Source organism: Corvus hawaiiensis, chromosome 30, assembly GCF_020740725.1.
Source record: "Corvus hawaiiensis isolate bCorHaw1 chromosome 30, bCorHaw1.pri.cur, whole genome shotgun sequence".
Lineage (NCBI taxonomy): Eukaryota > Metazoa > Chordata > Aves > Passeriformes > Corvidae > Corvus > Corvus hawaiiensis.
The window spans coordinates 5563784-5581850 of NC_063242.1; the positions used below are offsets into that span (position 1 = coordinate 5563784).

General features: G+C 40.6%; 1 protein-coding gene across 9 annotated transcripts in view; it reads right to left on the bottom strand.

Annotated features, from left to right (window-relative positions):
* CARMIL1 (capping protein regulator and myosin 1 linker 1) overlaps window positions 1-18067 on the bottom strand; it is a 193631-nt gene that overhangs the window by 13481 nt on the left and 162083 nt on the right. For 4 of the 9 annotated variants that reach the window (XM_048289234.1, XM_048289241.1, XM_048289239.1 and 1 more), the window contains 5 exons: window positions 14744-14761; window positions 10792-10858; window positions 10279-10475; window positions 6150-6256; window positions 3538-3970 (listed from right to left, as the gene is read on the bottom strand). In XM_048289234.1, coding sequence (XP_048145191.1) covers window positions 3538-3970; window positions 6150-6256; window positions 10279-10475; window positions 10792-10858; window positions 14744-14761 — 822 coding nt within the window. The remainder of the gene's footprint in view (window positions 1-3537; window positions 3971-6149; window positions 6257-10278; window positions 10476-10791; window positions 10859-14743; window positions 14762-18067) is intronic. The other 5 variants (XM_048289240.1, XM_048289236.1, XM_048289235.1 and 2 more) reach the window with 3 other exon arrangements.

Consider the following 18067-nt stretch of genomic DNA (forward strand, 5'->3'; position numbering starts at 1 on the left):
TTCATTTTCTTTCGAGGAAAATTTATTTTTCCCGAACCTGGTGGGGGAGGGGTGGTTGTGCCTTCTCTCAGAGGATATATTTCTAAATTTGACCAAACCAGAGCACAGGGTGATGCGGTCTCCCAGTCTCTCCTCTAAGAACAGGTGAACACCTGAAATGGCACACTGCATTAAGGAGGGTGCTATTAGAATAATCATTAAACTTCCTGTACTGTAAAACTATCCTGATACAATGAAGTGCTCTGGACAGATGCTCTCTAGAAATGCTGTGACTTGTAGGGCCAGAATATTTAGCTATGGTGTCCATATGGACAAAACAGAGTCACCTTCAAAGATAGCAGAAACCATTGGGCAGAAACTCAGTTTTTATTCCCATTTCTTGACTGCCACTGATATTTTGGCTAAATTCTCACCTTTTCACCTCCTAAAGTTACATGTTTCTCTATATGACTGTCTTGGCTATATATATTTTAAAGGGAATACCACTCTCCTTTTACTGGACTTTTCTTCTGTACCTCGGAAAAAAACGCCTTTTTTGCAACAATCTTTTCATGGAATGTAAATTCTCATGAACTTTCACTGAGAAACTAATTTTCTCATGTAAATACTGAAGATAGATGCATAACACTTAGCTACAGTAAATTACTTAGGAGAGCTGTACGACGGTACAAAACTAATTTCACTGTAATTCCCTCCTCCCTCTGTAGTTATGGGACTACTGGGGAAATGTGACCATGTACCGAGACATGTACAAAAGCCAGTGCTGGCACCTATTAGTGCAGTACTTAAAAATGCAATTAGGATGTGTGCATGTTTGGCTACCTACTGTACACATATTACAAACAGCTTATGGCCCCCAGACAACACTAAACAATGGCTGCAAAAATTTACCCTGAAAAGTCGGATCAATGCAGGTAAATTCATCATGTAGATAAATAACACCCGGGCTGTATTTTTAATAGGAATTCTTGCAAGGTTGGGAAACACTGCAGGGTTGGGTGTCATTGAGAAGGAATGAACAGGTTATGGATGACTGCTCCCTCATAGGCCTTGCTCCAGGTATTTAAGAATCCAGTGTGTAACACTAGATGGAGCTAAAAGATCGTTTTATGTGCGCCCTGAGGCAACACTGATCTGCAAGTACTTGACTCTACTATCAGTGCCAATTCCCACGTTGTATTCTAAGTAAAAGAAAACAAAAGCGCATTTACCATCTTTCCATCTACTCTGCACCTGCTCGTGACTTCTATCTGCAACATGACTGTGGTAGGGTATGAATGAAACAGTAAATTCCTTCTGGCTTTGTTTTCATGTAAAATAGCTCAGAATATAAGCAGCCATCTGTACCTTAAAGGAAAATAAAATCTTCTATCATACTGAAATTCTGATAAATTTGAAGATGTTACAGAACTTGGTATCATAACGATCCTAAACAATGTAGCAGTGGGATGCTGTCTTCTGCAGCTCAAGTGTCAGGATCCTGTATGATTTCCACACTCATGAGTATCATGAAAAAACCTAAATTATTTCATATTGTGATGGATGAAGCATGTGAAAAATGCTTTTGAAGAGCAGTTCAATTTTGTGTCCACTGAGCAACATTAAGAATAGACAACTCAGTACTCTGCTGCATAGGGATTCCTATTTCAGTTCAGTTTTCTTGTCACTCTTTAATATATAAAGACATAGTTTTGCATTCCACAAATATAAATTTGTACTAAAAATAAGATCAATAATATTATTTTCTAGTAATTTAAACCTGAAATAAGAGGACTCACCTTTCCAGCCAGTAAATAAGCTAAGTGTGATAAAAACCCCCTAAAACCTGGCAATAGGCAACAACTTTTCCTTTTGCTGAATGAAATTAAAGTTTTCAATTACTGTGATGAAAGCCGACCAGTTGAAGAGGACTTTTACTCTCCCCACTCGAAAAAAAATTACACATGCTAATAGTCTACCTTAGTCATGTTGTTCCAGATTTGACTCACTGTAGGTAACAAGTGTTAAGAACCCAAAGAGCACGAAGCATACACAATCATGCACTTGTAAAAATTCACATAATCTGGAATAGCTTGGTATTTTATAATTACAGGCAGGGCGTAATACTCTTATTTAAAATCATATGGCATTTTATTTGAAAACTTGCTGCTTTAAAGGTCAATGAGACTATTCATGGGCATTATCTAATACCAATGAGAAAGGTGGGAATTGGTCATTTCTTTAGAAAAATCGTTTTTGCACTGAGGATCCCTTTAATGATCCACAGACGGCTGCATTCATTTGAATCTGCTTATGAGAAGAGTCTGGTGTCTGCAGGAATGGCTTACACATCATGGCAAGCACTGTAAGACTGTGAAGAAAGGGAAAAATGGACTTAGGCTGCCTTGCTTGGTCACAGCAAGACAACTTTGTACGTGTTAAAGGAAGGAAAACAAAACAAAGTTTCGTTGTAAGGTAACACCTTTTAAATTACAGGGGACAGTGGTGGGGAATGGAGAACCTCAGAGTGCCCTGCACATGGAAGGGGAAGAGAGCAGTGAAAAAAGGCTGATTCTTTGGTAGTTGTGAAATATGCCAATTGCAGCTGGCAGGAAACAGAGGATAATAAAGGGGAAGACCGATGGCAAATGGGCATCAGGCAAAATAGGCCGGCACAGAATGCTTTGGAGGAACACAAGGATATTCCACTCCGTACATTTGCAGAGTGAAGCAGAGCTCCTGCCCAGGATCAGTACTTCATAGAAGAGAAAAAGGGAACCTGGACAGACAATTGGAAATAATTTTTTTTTAACAGGTTATTTTCTTTCATTGTTAGTATTTGGAATATATAAATCAAAGGCATAAAAATAATTAGGTGTGGTACAAAAGGACAAAAAAATCAAAAATTGCAACAAGCAAAGTATATGCCAAATATCGTAAACAGTGAATGGTAGCCAGATTTGCTTCTCTGTATGGAATATATAATTTAATATACAGTAGACCTCTCCATCTGTCTACATCACTTTCTGAAAGAAAAGGGTACTGACAGCTACCACTGTAGTTAACCTTGCCACATACCTGAGGTACTGGTGTGCAAGGGGGCACACAGTGAGAAGCCTGTCCTAGTTTTACCTTTTCTGGAGCAATTCCAGCATGCACCGTGAACGAACCACATGCATCATATAGAGTGGAGATACTGGGCCGGGCTTATAAGTCAGCACCAAATCATTCTGTGATATGTGCAAATAATTAGATGGTCTCTTCTGTGTTTGTGATGGTCTGACACCAAGTGCAAGGGCAGGCATCATCCCCTCCCCAAGGCTTAAGGGTGCAACTCCTGCTCCACATGTGCAGCCTGTGCCTTGGCCAGGCCGTTTGTGTTCAACCACCACAGCACAGAGCAATCCTGTCACAGGAACACCACGATCCCTTTTGGAAAGCAGGACTGATGTGTCAAGCCCCAGCCACCAATCCTTGCAGTCCCAACCCACCTCTCCTGAACACACATAGTTTTGCTCATTTTTTTTAACAACTCAAAAGAAATCACATTGCCTTCACCTTCTGAGCAGAGGCTGCTCTCTTCTCCTGCTTGGCTTTCATTTCTGCGAGAAGTCCACTGCCCATCACTTGCACACCATACCTCCGGCCTCCCTGGGGGCTGCCCTTGCTGTCACCCCTCTCAGCTTTTGCCACATCATCTGTCTGCACCTCTTCTAGTGAGTCTGGCGTCTTTAATTCCTCGGACCGCTCCGCACCACCGTTCTGCTCTGCAGACTTTGCCTCCTTCTTGCTTGCGTCTAAAGCTGGACTTTTTGCAGCAACCTTGGGCGAGGAGGGCTCCTCTGCCACCGACACAGTCTGGGGACGTTCTGATTTGGAGCCTCTCGATTTGATTAAGTTAAGGAAGCCACTCTTCCTTGAGTCCCTTTTCTTCTTCTCATCACCTGCTTCACTGGGCTCACCGCTGTCTGAACTTTTAGTTGATGGTCTCCTAAAAAAGACACCAACATTTCAAACTTTCTCCACTCCCCTCCTCCCTTTTTAAAATAGTACCAAACGACTTCTTGCAGACAAAGCCAGTCTTTTATATGACCCCTATGTTGACCTAGGCCCAATCATTACCTGGTGTCTCTATATTAAAAACTGGACAATTAGCATTGGTCATACCATCTTGAGGACTTCTGTGCTACTTTGTGCAGTTGTTTATTTTGCACTGGGCATCCACCTGTTTCTAACACCAGACAGCTCTAACCAAGCTGACTATGCACATATATATTGGGTTTGCATGGCCAGGTTGTGGTAGCAGGGGGTCTACAGGAGTGGCTTCTGTGTGAGGAATCCTCCCGCTGAGCAGGAAGGAGCAGCAGAGAATGTGTGATGAACTGATCACAGCCACCATTCCCTGTCCCTCTGTCCCACTGGGGAGGAGAAGGTAGAGAAAATTGGGGGTGAAGTTGAGCCCTGAAAAGAGGGAGTGGTGGGGAGAAGTATTTTTAAGATTTGGTTTATTTCTCATTATCATACTCTGATTTGATCTGTAATATATTAAATTTTTTTTTCCCCAAGTTGAGTTTTGCCCATGACAGTAACTGGAAGACATCTCTCCCTGCCCTTATCTCAACTCACAAGCCTTTCATTATATTTTCTCTCCTCTGTCCAGCAGGAGGGGAGTGATAGAGCAGCTATGGTGGGCACAGGGTCAACGCACCACAACATACAATTTCACTCTGCTCCATTTCCAGAGTGCATTACCTGTGGTTTGTACCTGCCCATTAGTAAAAGGAGAAGAACTGATCTAGACACATGTTTAACACAGCTTTTGGGAGATCTTGTTCCTTAAGGGCCTTGCTTGAAATAGGAACTAGCTGGCACAGCTACTTTCTCTCAGTAAGGAATACAGAGGTCACTTTTATGGTGCAGATACTCATCCTCAAAAAAACCCAAAAAAACCCAAAACCAAAACAAACAAAAAAAAACAAACCCAAAAGAATGAACAAGCAAAACCAATCCCTAAACAACCCACCTGCCACTAGGATTTTCTAGAGGCATCTTCTGAGCAGAGTACTCACACTTAAGGGCAAAGGTGAGCACATACACGTTCTGCATAAAAGCATAAAAGCACCCAAACTGGATCTTTATTTGGGACTGGGTGTCCCAAATAAAAATCCTCAGCAAAGAGTATGGCCAGCGTGGGCAAACAAGGATGGTGCAAGTTCACAGGGACATCTGAAATGAGCAGCTAGCAGGCACCCAAGGGAAGCACAGGAGAATGTGAGCCCGTGAGCACCCTGAATTTAACCTGGCTAAGACATTTTTCAAGGCTACCATAATTTCCTGCCTCCACATAGTATATCATACATAGCTTCACGTGTCACTACAGATATCTAAAACTCTCAGTGACTTTAAAACATTTGCTTTTCCTGACACAGCTATCTAGCAGTTAACACTTACTATTTTCTTCAATGGATGTCACATACAGCACAGAAAGGGTCATTCCAAGTTGCCTGGAAATCACCCTTCCTTTCTCATTTAGTTATGGAAATACCCTGTGTGCGCACGTGCACAAGCATGCAGGAATTCAAGAACATCTACAGGCATGGCTCTGTAAGTATACAGCCAGCTACAAAGCAACTGTATAAGCTCTATAACCCTTGTATAAAGCTGAAGGAGACATATCTGGCAGGTTAATGTTTTGCTTAAACCTGGAATACTACAGATTGGTCAACCATGTCTTTAACATATTTCAAAACCAGCATAAATCTACTGTCATCTATGAAAACACTGTACCCGACAGCACTCCTCAGCAGAGAGGAACACCCATGTGTACAAGGAGCACTGGGGAGACTCTCAACCAATACAAAGCTCTGCTTCAGCTCTAACGAGCTTTGCTGAAGGGTAAAATGAAGTCAACGGAATTATAAAAATACACACTAGTTATGAATCCCCCCCACCATGGTATAGTAAAGCAATTTATTTCCAAGTAGCCACTTTTAAGGGTAGGTAATCTAATTCACAATGTCTTGACTATTAAGGTATTTTCTGACTTTGACAACAGCAACTCTAGATACTGGGAAAAGGAGTCAAACACAGCTTGAAACTGCTGCTTGCCCAGCTATCAAGATGGATTTTTTTTTTTTTTAAATAACTCCTAAAAAACTTTTTAAACTTACTTTGAATCCATTTTTGTCACTTTCTTAGTGAAAAATTCATCCACACCTTCATCCACTCTCCCCATGAGGCCATTCTGATCTCCTTCTGGTGGTACTCCAGCAGACACCTGACAGAAGAAAAAACTCTCTCTGGTATATAATAATCTAAGCATGTTTGCTCCAGTGATAATAATTAAGAGTTAAGACATTATAAAAATTATGCGTGCCAACCACAACTCAGTGCAGACCACAGAATCACCACTGGAACTCCCCCTCTAGCCAGGCCAGCTGATTCATTATATCAAAAGCAAAGTAACCCAAAACACCAGTGACAAAATGGATGCTGTAATGCATGAGGCCAGGAATCAAATATCTTTGGCTTGAAAAAAATAGAGCACTAGGCCAGTTAGACAAGCAAAAGAAGCAGAAAAAATAAATCCTGATCAGGAGATGACCTGAAGAGAAAGTATTTTCAAAAGGCAGTTGTCTCACTACTTGGAGAAAAAGCTATGTTCTGAATTTTGGACTTAGAGATTTAGAAATAGAGCTCTGGCAGGCTAACAGAGCCTTTTATAATTCATTCAGTCTTGCACTTCCAAAAGCAGAGACTCTAAATACAGAATCAGGTGTTCCACTTTAGGAACCAAACCCAGACTTTTGCTCAATGTCTGAAAACAGCAAATCTGCTCCCCATCTTTGGTTTCAGTGCCCTCATTTTGAATATGGGTGACCTCAGGCATATAAACCAGGCTGGCTTTGAAATACCTGCCAACCACAAAGGCCCTGTGAAGATTAGCTGGTGACTCTGCAGCCTCCTGAAGGTGAAACAAGCAGTCTCCTGGGAGGATTTCTCATGTGGTCTAGCTCCTGTACATGGCTTTGATGTGGAAAAGCTCTATTACCAGTAAAGAGACTCTCTTCCATTTAAATGCCATATGGAAACCTTTTAGATGACTACAGAGGACTCCCCAAGACCCAACCCAGTTGTACTCTTGGTAGTACTAGGGACCAGGACACAATATAGCAGGGTTTGTAATTTGAAACAATTCCAATCAAGGAATCTCCTAGTTGCCACCATAACTCAAGAGTAATCCCAACTTCTCTTTTGATGTGGAATACAAACTCTTTTCTATGCTTCAGTACTCTTAAAGGCTGCTGTTAATGTCAAACCCAGCCTCATTAAGTCAAGACAATGAACTTCATATGAACTAATGCTTTGACACAATCACAAAACTTTTTACTTTCCTGGCTGAACCCTGTTAGAAATCAAGTATTTATTTTTGTTATCAAAGATAGTAGTTAATATTTTATTGATACCTGCTGTAGCAATCTAATACTGATGTGGAAGAAGCCCACCTGGTAAAGACTGCTTTGTTGCCAGTCAAACTGGCAACAGATTTTCTATAAATAACAGTTCTATTCTAAATTAGCACAATGATTTATCAGATTTCCTACTACGCCACCTTTGGTAAGTTCTGTAGAGAACTTGTTTAGCTGGAATATCTGACACTAGGCAGGAGTGCACATGCCTTCATCTGGTTGGTCTCAGTCACAAACCCCTTATCACTCAACTGAAACACAAAATAAAAGCGAGTGTCGCACTTTAACAGAAATGAGAAACCACTTCATATTGATAGTGGAGTCCTCCAGATAGTAGGGATAAACATGTAAGTATCAAAAGTAAGAGCACCTCCTGAAGAGGAAATAATTCTGGGATCCAATGATCTACAGAAAATGAGAAGATCTACCTCAAAAAAAAGAAAACAGCATCTGAAACAGCAGCAGGTTCCTAAAAATTAACTAAAGATGTACAGAAATGTTGAGGGTCTAATAATGTCCTCAAGACACAGAATGTTCTTATAGCTGTTTATTGTAACACCTTTTATTACCAGCATTAACTGTAAGGCTGAGCTCTGGTTTATTTTTACCCTCCTGACTCATAAAAAAGAAAAAAAAAAAAAAAGAAAAAAAAAGTGTTAAGGTTTCATTTGTTCTTTTTAATCTCTTTTTTAGCTTAAGTTTAAAAGCAAGCATGTTTCTTTGTTAAGGAAAAAACCGTCTTTGAAGCAGAAATAAATAAGATGAATCACTATCTCTTTCATGCATTAGAGATTAATCTCTTTTGCTATACTAAATCTTCACACATAAGAGGAGAACTCATGAGGTTAAGATCTCACAAAAATCTAAATGATAAACAACTGTTTTATTGTTTTGCTTCAAAGTTAAAGCTACTTGGGAGTGGGTGGTTTTGAGTTTTTCTTTTTTTTCCTTCTCCTTTTCCCCCTCTCTGAATACTCATTTCAGTAGAAATTCTGACAAAACTATAAATCTTTCTTCTGCCTGCCCACTCAACCCAAGTTAAAAGTTTGTTTCTTTTTTTTCCTCCATCTTCTCCTTTCTTTTCTTACATTTTTCAGCTTATAAAGAACCAATCTGTTTTCCAGCAAAACCAGAGAAGTACAACTATGATCATCTGAGACTCCTTGAATTACTAAATACAAATAATGGGAGCAGCAAACAATCCAAAAGACCTGCTTTAAGCAGCAGAAAAGGTCAAGATTTTGCCTCTCACATTTCAAGTGCTTTTCCTAAGTACTGCTTTCTGTATTCTTGAAGTGGCAAAATCAGCAGCAAACTCTGCAAGCAATGTCATGGTCCACTCATGACTCTGACCTTCAAAATCTGGCTGTTTCATTTTCAGAAGAATCAAAACAAACATCTTAAGTCTTTCAAAAATTTGTTTGGACTCATTTTGAGGTCAGAACTAGTAAGGAACTAAATGGTTCATAAAAACAAGACAGGGACAAATGAGTTTAAGTAAAAAAAGCTCCTTTGAATTTCTGCAACTAAATAAACTCCCAATTTCCAAATAAATTCAATATGGATGAGCACATTCCCACAACACTGCACTATCACGGGAGGTAGGACTTCTCCTCCAGTAGGAGTAACCTTTTTGTTGCTGTTGAAGAAGATATTGTATGTCCTAGGTCCATGCCTGGTAGTGAAGCACTTGCCCCTCCCATACCCCCACTCCTTCCACCTCCCTATGCTGATGGCACAGGATGTGCTGAGTTTGGAAGCAACTGGGAAAACATGTGTGTTCTGCAGCAATGGAACTGGGAGAAATAAACACAGATGTGTTTTCAGTACATGGAGACAAATCCATTCTTCTGCTACCTCTAACCTTCCCTGTAAAGCACAAGGGAATGGAAAGCTGGCTTGAATATTCCCTTTGCTTCGATGTTCCTCCCTTTCCAAGTGGTACAAAAAGCATTCCACTGCCTGATATGATCTTTCCCAGTATTAGGGAAATTTTCAAGGATCCTCACAACTGAAAATCCTCAGGAAGCAGAAGAGGCCACAGGCATTTATTACGAGGCTGCCTAACTCAAGAGAAGCAACGTCTGCCCCTTGATAGGGCTACTTATCATATCAGCTGTGCTCTGTTGCTGTGAGATAACTCTGCAACTCCTCCAGATCTGTCCTTACATACCCCGAGGACACACCACCACAGAAATAAATCTTTACTGATGTGGTGTGCCAAGGAAATGGAACTGTGGGAACTCCACGCACGTATATTGAGTTCACACCAATGCCTTTCGTGAACAGACAGTGCTCTTCTGTTTTGCCTTTCTAAGGCAGGCTCCAGCATGAAAAGCAGATCTGTGACTATGCAGATTTGCTGGCCCAAACACCATCTTCAGTTTAGGAGCTGTGGGAATCTGGGTGTCAGAGAGTAGCTCCTCTGATTGCTGATAGAAATAAGAATTCATGCCAAGTTACCACATCTTAATGCAGGCAGAAAAAAGGATTAAGACTTAACAAATCCTTGCAACATAATTGAAAAGTCTCATGATATTTTCTGCATTTCCTGTGAAAGTTCCGAGTACCTCCAGAAACTGCTTCCATGAAAAAAACCCCACAAAATAAAAAGGATAGAACATATCATGGATTTAGGCTGTGTCAAACAAGACAAAAAACTTGTAATAGGGATGGCACACTGAAAGATATGAATACCAGGAGAAAAATTAAGTAGTTGCTTATGGCTTTTACACCTTCAGTCATTGCCCTCATTACATTGCAAGACCTGACTCACAGCAAAAAGCAATCAACACACAACATTGCCAGCAATATTTTAATGTAGACTCACTGCTGCTTGACTGGGCTGCTGCTTTTTATTCCTTTTGGGCCTTAATTTTGTAAAGTGTTCCAGTTTCCTCCCTTCTTCTGATGGCAGCTCTGAAATAAATCCAGAAGTTCGTTTGTCTGGCCTGCTGGAAGGAAATGGTGGGTCTTCTATATGGATAGGTACTTCTTCCAGTGCTTTATCTAGATCAAATTCCATTTCTAAGAGAAATCAAAACTTTCTAATTAGATTTAACATGCAATTTAAAACAAAAGACAATGCCATTCCTCTTTTTGGTGGTAAATAATTACAAGCACATTCAGGGAACTTAGCCACAACATGTCTGTGAGCAGATAGCACTGTGAGCAACTATTTACTATCAAACACATTAGCAAAGTCCCAAAACAAAGCAGCCAGTGTGGAGCAAAAATTCAATCCAGAGGGAGGGAGAATCACCTGTGCTTTTCAATCAAGGACCACCTAGAACCACCTCAGGCAAGCAAAGAAACAAAATGTATTTAAGAAATCCTCACTTACCAAAAGCTCTGGACACTGGCCGAAGCATTCTACTGTGGATGCTTTTCCTTTTTGATTTAGGAGTCATCTATCAACACAAAACAAAACAAAAAATTACTTTAGGGGACAAAAGAAATTAGAACAAATCAGTTTTTCAAGCCTATGAACCATTTCAAGATCTGATTTGATTTAACACCAGAAAGGAATGGGTTTTTTCCTCCCTCTCTCATACACTCAGAACTTTTTCTAAATTGATAGTTTGTTCAACTGACTTTTAACAGAAGCAGGGAGGTAATTTATTTTTCCCACTAAAACTGCAGGCTGTACACAGGATGATTATTGAAATTGTCCAAACATTAACTCTTTGATCCTCAATTGTAAAAGAAAGTAGCTATTAAAATCTCATCTCTGCATTTGAGATCACAAGGGACCCATTTAAGACTTAATTACTTTGTGCAACCCTGCACAGTTAATGACAATACCAGGAATAGCCTACCCCTTGTTCTGGCGTTTATTTTTGATACAAAATATACTTCCTCAGTTCATTTGTTAGCGGCACGTTACTGGGGATTTGTGCTTCTGGACACCACCACACAGCTCACCAACCTTCCCTAGGAAAATGAGCCTTGGAGAATACAGTCCTTCTTCAGAAAACAAAAACACCATGTCAGCGTTGGCAGTATCTATAGCAAACATATGACTTCCCTGGACTTCAGACACACTGAGAATAGCTGGAAAGTTCGGCATACATTCAACACAGCTACTGAATTACGAACAATTAGCCTTCTTATCTTCAAAATGCAAAAAAAAAAGGAGCATGTTGCTTTAAGACCACAAATACCCAGACTTAAGACTCAGGTTTGCTCTTTTTGGAAAAAAGTTGTCTTTCTTTTCTTGCCTGAAGCCTTCTGAAAGTTCACATGGTGAGTAAGACAATTTTGCTACAGGAAATGGATGCATCACCAATTCCAAACCTCTTAACATAGCTCAGCATTGTCAGACTTTTTGTGTAAAAGCTGACCTGCAGGTTTTCTCAAGAGTTAATTTTAAATGGCTCAGCTTCTATAAAGATGCTATTCTTGAAGCCTAGTGACTGCATATCTAGTGGCTTCTGGAGTATCAGTCAGGAAGCTGTTATGGCTTGCAACTCATTAACAGAATAGTTAATCAAGTTTAGTAGTATCAATTTTATACCAGCCAGAAAAGACACAGTTGGCATTAACATTTCAGACAAATCATGAACTGTTTAAGGCAAACATCTGCTAGTTGTTATGTATGCAAAGTTCAGTGCACAGACCCACATGCACTGAATTCATATTCCCGAAGTAGTCACGAGGATCATTATGCCACTACTCACATGCTCAGGGTTATGACAGATTTTTGTAACAGGACAGCTATTACCCATGTTCTCAGGACCAGAAAAGGACTGGAAGACCACAGAGTGGGCAGTGATAGCACTGCCTGGGCAACAGAGCTCTGGTTTTATTGCCAGGTACATTGTTGGGAGAAAAAGATACCTTCAGCTGCTGCAGGTTTCCACTTCCACATTTGACAACCATCAGTAATGACACAACAGTTTCACAACCAGCCAGAAAAATAGTTTGCCACCTGAGCAGATTTACTCTGACACTAATGAGCAGGCAAAGTGTTGCTGCATCAAAAGGTCAGACATTACTTTCAGAGTTACCAATAAACTAAATGCAATAGATTTGGTGGTGAGTGGCTGGAGAGGTGCTGAATTTTTTCAGCCGAAACTGCAGCGGACTGTACAAGAGGTAGGCAGCTGGGCAGCCTCTGAACTGCACAGCTCAACAGCTGTCCATCCATCACCCAAACCTGAAACAACCAAAGCATTTGCACCTCATGTAAGAAAGAGTTGAAGCAGCTCAGCATTTGGGGAACAGCAATTAGATGTCACTATCAGTAGTCCTGGTTTTATTTCTAGACATAGCCCTTTTCTCTTGTTAAGGTACATTCACATGCATTTTGGTCCATTTCTCAATTTCTTTTGGTGGTGTGACTGGAAGTTACATCTAGTATATACAGCAACTCATGCTAAAGAAGATCTGAAAGGAGGACAGAAAACACGGCTGATGGGAGACCTCTGGTCACTCAGCAGCTGCACAGCCATGGCCGGTGTTCGGAGTAGATGAACAAGCTGGGAGCTGTATCAGCCCAGGGCACCAATGCAAAAAAAGCACAGGGCAAGTTCTGAGGTTCCTGTGCAAGGATTGGAATGTTCCAAATACATCTCCAACAGCCAGGAACAGAATGATTTCATTTTCCTTCCCAGACAAGAAAATGCCCCCAGATGACCCTGCAGAGCTTGCGCTGATGACCATAAGCCAGTCTCTGCTACAACTTACTGTCAGCTTGGCATGATCCATCAGCAGCTTGGTTGCTGGGGATAAAGGCAGAAGGATAGAGATGCTTCCCATTTGCTTTAACAGCATGAATAGCAGCTCCACAAACACTTTTATTTGAAAACCTTCTGTTTTCTAGCCTGTTTAGGAAGTGCACAGATGAAAGGCTTCTTGCCAAGTGAACTTTCTAGATCACACGCAGAGCAAAATGGGTCAAAGCATTAATTTAAGTAGGCCAGTGTGCTCTTTTACAAAATATTAGGCTTAATCTCTGCTTAACATCTCAGCCACCACACAGTCTGCTACAGCAGCAGCACACATGTCATTGCTAGAGGAGATATCTGAACGCCCCAGCCTGAGCTCCATTTCCTATACTTCATGGAAGCAGCTCAGCTTTGGCAGAAACACATCTTCCACCTTGCCACCACCTCTGGTCCCACAAGCACAAAGTGGCTCTCCAGCCTTACGCTTCCCTTGTGGCCTTTACAGAGGAATAGCTGTTAGTATCAACCTCCCCTCATTCACATCTTCCATGGACTTACCATTCTAGTATAACACCTCCTGAATTCTTCCTTGTTTTGCCTACTTTTCCATGAGCACATTGTAGGCTTCTTGGCAGAACAGATAGAAATAAACTGCATCTCTGGAATTGGAGAGGACCTCTTGGAAGTCTGCATGCATCTATGCCACTGAGATCTCAGGAGATGGCTCCATGAGTGCCCCCTCTGCAGTAGATGTGAGCCAGCAAATCTCTACCACACTTCCAAATAAGGGCTTACTTAGACACCGTTACGTGTCCTTGCCAACTTTATGCTCCCAGGACCTCTTCCCATGATCACTTTTACAGATTCCTCTCTTCTGACTGCCTTCCTCAGAAAACTATCTGAGCTCTCTGGAATTTTCTGAAATGGTATCACCAGCTGTGGAAGAACACTAGTACCTTGGGCATTAAAAACAACTGAAATAGTTCTGTTTTGAATGCTAGAAAAAAACGTACTTTCAGAAACACGATCTCAGGTACTCTCCTTGTTTATACAGGTAATTGAAATTACGCTCAGTGCTGAGGGATATACTTATTTCCATGTTTTTCTCCTCCTACTCCAAAGTAATTTATATTCAATCCTATTAGATACAGAGATGCTCCGTGAGCCTTCTGTTACTTCCCTTTCAAAAGATTTCAAACAAACTAATGAACAACTTGCTGCTCCCTCTTGAAAATCATCTCCCCAACCAGTCTCCCTTCAACATATGGATTTTCAGCTTTGAGAACATGCTAAGGACTATTCTTTCATTAAGATGTATAATGCATGAATATAAAACCAAATCAACAGATTTTCCTTCTGAGCAACAATATTTGTGCTTATATCCCCAACATCAGCACTCTGCTTTGGTTTGGTCTTAAAACCAAGGGATCCTTTAAATCAGGTGTTACATTAGCTGAACCTTTTTGTAAATCCAATCTCATTCCTGAACCATTGCCTATTTCATTTGTAGGTGCAGATGGATGGCACTAGAGTCTCCCAGGAGACTCTCAAGGCAGTACAGAGGCAAATGAAGCACAAAAACATAAACAAGTAGGCCAGAAACAGCAGAGCTAAAAAAATACTTACACTTGTACAGCAGAGAGTCTCCATGCAGCAAAAAAGAAAGAAAAAAGAATATGAATGGGGAAGACAAAGCAATAGCAGTTCTCAGGAAAGGAGGCAAAACCAGGAATCACCAAAATAAAGAAAACTAAAGCCAAAATGCTTGGAAGTCTTAGCAGGAAAGGTGACATGCAAAAATGAGGTAAAAATCCCTTTTGGAAGTGCTATACATTTTGTATTTCCAGAGGATAACCAGAGAGGTATGCATTCTCTCATTTGATCTATACTGGGACAAATTAAGGTCTCCTGACATTTGTTTCCAATATAAGGCACTCGCCAATGGTGCCAATCTGCCACCTGCTGTCCCAATGTACTGTGTTTTTCCATTTTGCTGGCACCAGTAGCAAGAAAAAAACCGTAATTCTATTATTTCCTAGTCTGAAGGAAGATTCTGAATTAAAAATTGCCAGTTTGTTGTGGTGTGCAAGCAAGCAAGGAAAACAAAACAAAGCTTCTCTTGAGGGAATGAAAAAGGATGCAAGTCTGTTCTCCTGAGGTTTAATAAATAAACCTACACAAAAGCAACAGTATTTCTCCTTTCCATGAGGAGGTTTAGAGGCACAGACTTTCAAGCACTTTTGGCACAGGAGAAAGATGCTGTTTCATGACTAAAGCACAACCTTTTCTCTTCCCTTCAAAAATTATAAGAAAAAAAAAGGAAGCAGCACAGCTGTCATAGGAAATGAAGCAATGCCATATCCCATCTCTTCTATGGCTCATGACCAATCATGCTCCTCCAGAATTTAGGGTTAGAAAAAACAATTATTAGCAGAGTGGTTTTGTTTTCAAGTTGAATGGGGACTGCTGCTATAACAACACTGCAGGTGTTAGCAGAGTGTGGCAGAAGTAGTCATGGTCTGGATTAAACCTGCTGTCAAGAAGTGCTGCATGTTCTTGCACACAGCTTCTCTCCTTTATTTTCCTACTGTCCTCCTGGTTAGTTGTTTGTTTGTTGGGGTTCTGCCTCAAGGTTTTGGGTTTTTTTGTCTTTATTTTCTTTTACCTTCAGAAACTTTGGCTTTATGCAAGAGTTCTTGGCTAGCAGTTATTCAGGCAAACCCCATCATTACTCTCATTTTTGTGTGCTAGCCATGCACACATACACTCTTAATCAATTTCTCTGTCAGAATCTATGCTCTCTCTTCTCTTGCTCGTCTTCTACACTACCATTCACTACAGCTGCTCTGAAATTGCTGGAGAGACTGCAGAATCCATTGACAAACATCTTGAAAACTGAAACAATCTTAAAAAAGTGCTCCTGCACAGTTGAAAAAAAAATCTGCAACACTGATTCTCTTTCAGACAGCATTCGTGGCAGTATTCCAGCATCTTCTGTGTATTTAATGCATAGGCAGGTAAGTTATTTATATTATATATGCAGCTGGAAATGTGATTAGGACCAAAGTGTGAAGTAACACACATAAATGGAAGCAATGCCAAGATTTGAGGGAGTTTACAGTCTATGGTCCTAATCCAACAAGGGCTTATGGAAACTCCTACCTTCCACACTTCAGTGATCTCCCGACTACTGAGACACTTAAAAGTTAAAAGGTGCTAAACAGCTTGTGGGTGGGGAGTAAGGAGGGAGAAAGAGGCGCACAGCAGGCAACAGGTTAGACAAGGAAGCACCATTAAGCAAAGCAAAGACCAAGGGACTTGCCTGAAGCCACCAAGGAATCTGGCTGCTCTGCACGGAACCTAATGCCAGTCTTCAGACCCCTGAAGCGCTACAGACCATGAGGCCTCTCAACCCTTCCCTTTGTTTCCTCTCAGCATAATTGCAAAATAAAGTGGTCTGCCTCCCAGTGTACCTGGGCCATTGCTGAAGATGAAACCCCAGCACACAACCAAAAATCCCAAGAAAATTAAACTCAAACAAAATCAGAAATTGCATTAATTATAATGGAATTATAACAATGTGCCAGTGAGGTTTGAGATGTCAGAAAAAATATTTCAAAGGAATTTTACAGAACATATTTATCCAGTGCTATACCATTTCAGCTGTATGTATTCTGTGGGGTATGCCTTTTTAAGAGAGGCATAAGAAAACAAGGCATTTTATCACGAGTCCTCCTGTTTTCTTTTGCTGTAAGAAATCCCAACCTGTAAAGCTGCCATGACACCAGTTCAGTCAATCAGGGCATAAGAAAACAAGGCATTTTATCACGAGTCCTCCTGTTTTCTTTTGCCGTAAGAAATCCCAACCTCTAAAGCTGCCATGACACCAGTTCAGTCAATCAGCGTTTCCCACGCTTCTTCTAGTCTCCTAACTACCTTTGACAGAGTGTCACACATTAAAAAAAAATAAATCTTCAGGTATACTTTATAAAGCAGAGCAGCAAATTGATCGGTTCTGGATTTTGCACATGAAATCTTTGGACATGCGGGTACCTCACCACCTGTGTAGAAAACCTTAGAAACTAGACAGCTGCTATTGCTTACTTCTGCTACAGAAGATTTTATGATGTGATTTCCAGGGTGAAACCCTCCTCATGGCTTCAGAAAACCAGTGATGCACTTCCCACTAGCAGTGACAGTAACCTGAGCCACTGTCCTTAGAATCTCCCCCTCGAGTGCCATTGTCCTTGGAAAGTTAAATGCAATGCTAAAATCCACGACAGCTAATGGAGTATTTTCCAGTGGACAGGAGAGCAAAGCCCCTCACAGTCCTGAATGTAGGGACTATGCATTTTTACATCAACAGAGATCTAGTCCTTACCTTTATATTTCAGAGTTCTGTACTCTATATGGAAATATGATAGATAGAGAGAGATAGAGTAAATAGTGTAAATAAATATGGCATACAAATAATCCATGTGTGAGTTTCAGAAGCATGTTTGTTTATTTCCTTCCCTCCCTCAAGAGCTGAATTTCTAGAGAAGGAGCTGTGGTTCAGAATTAATTCAATTAGTCTCATCTAAACCACCCTGACCTTTAGAATTACTTTGTACAGAAACATTTTCTGAAAGAAAAGGAGTAGCACTGCAGTAAGATAAGCTCAGTAGATTTGCCCTTGAGCTTGTTATATTTTACTAGCCAAGAAACCTTTGCTTTTCTGCTTGCTGAGATGTGGCTCATGTACTCTGTGATATTTCATCAAGCACTTCAGTATTTTCTTTTAATTAATAATTCTGCACTTGCATCTTTCAAGTAATGTAAAATTCCTGCATATAAACGTTCCTGCATATAAACAGTCAAAGCTTTCATTATGAAGAGTGAAAAAACAGACACATGAATTAAACTGAGGGCTTCCTAAAACTATTAAACCCGATGTTTAATTCCATGTTC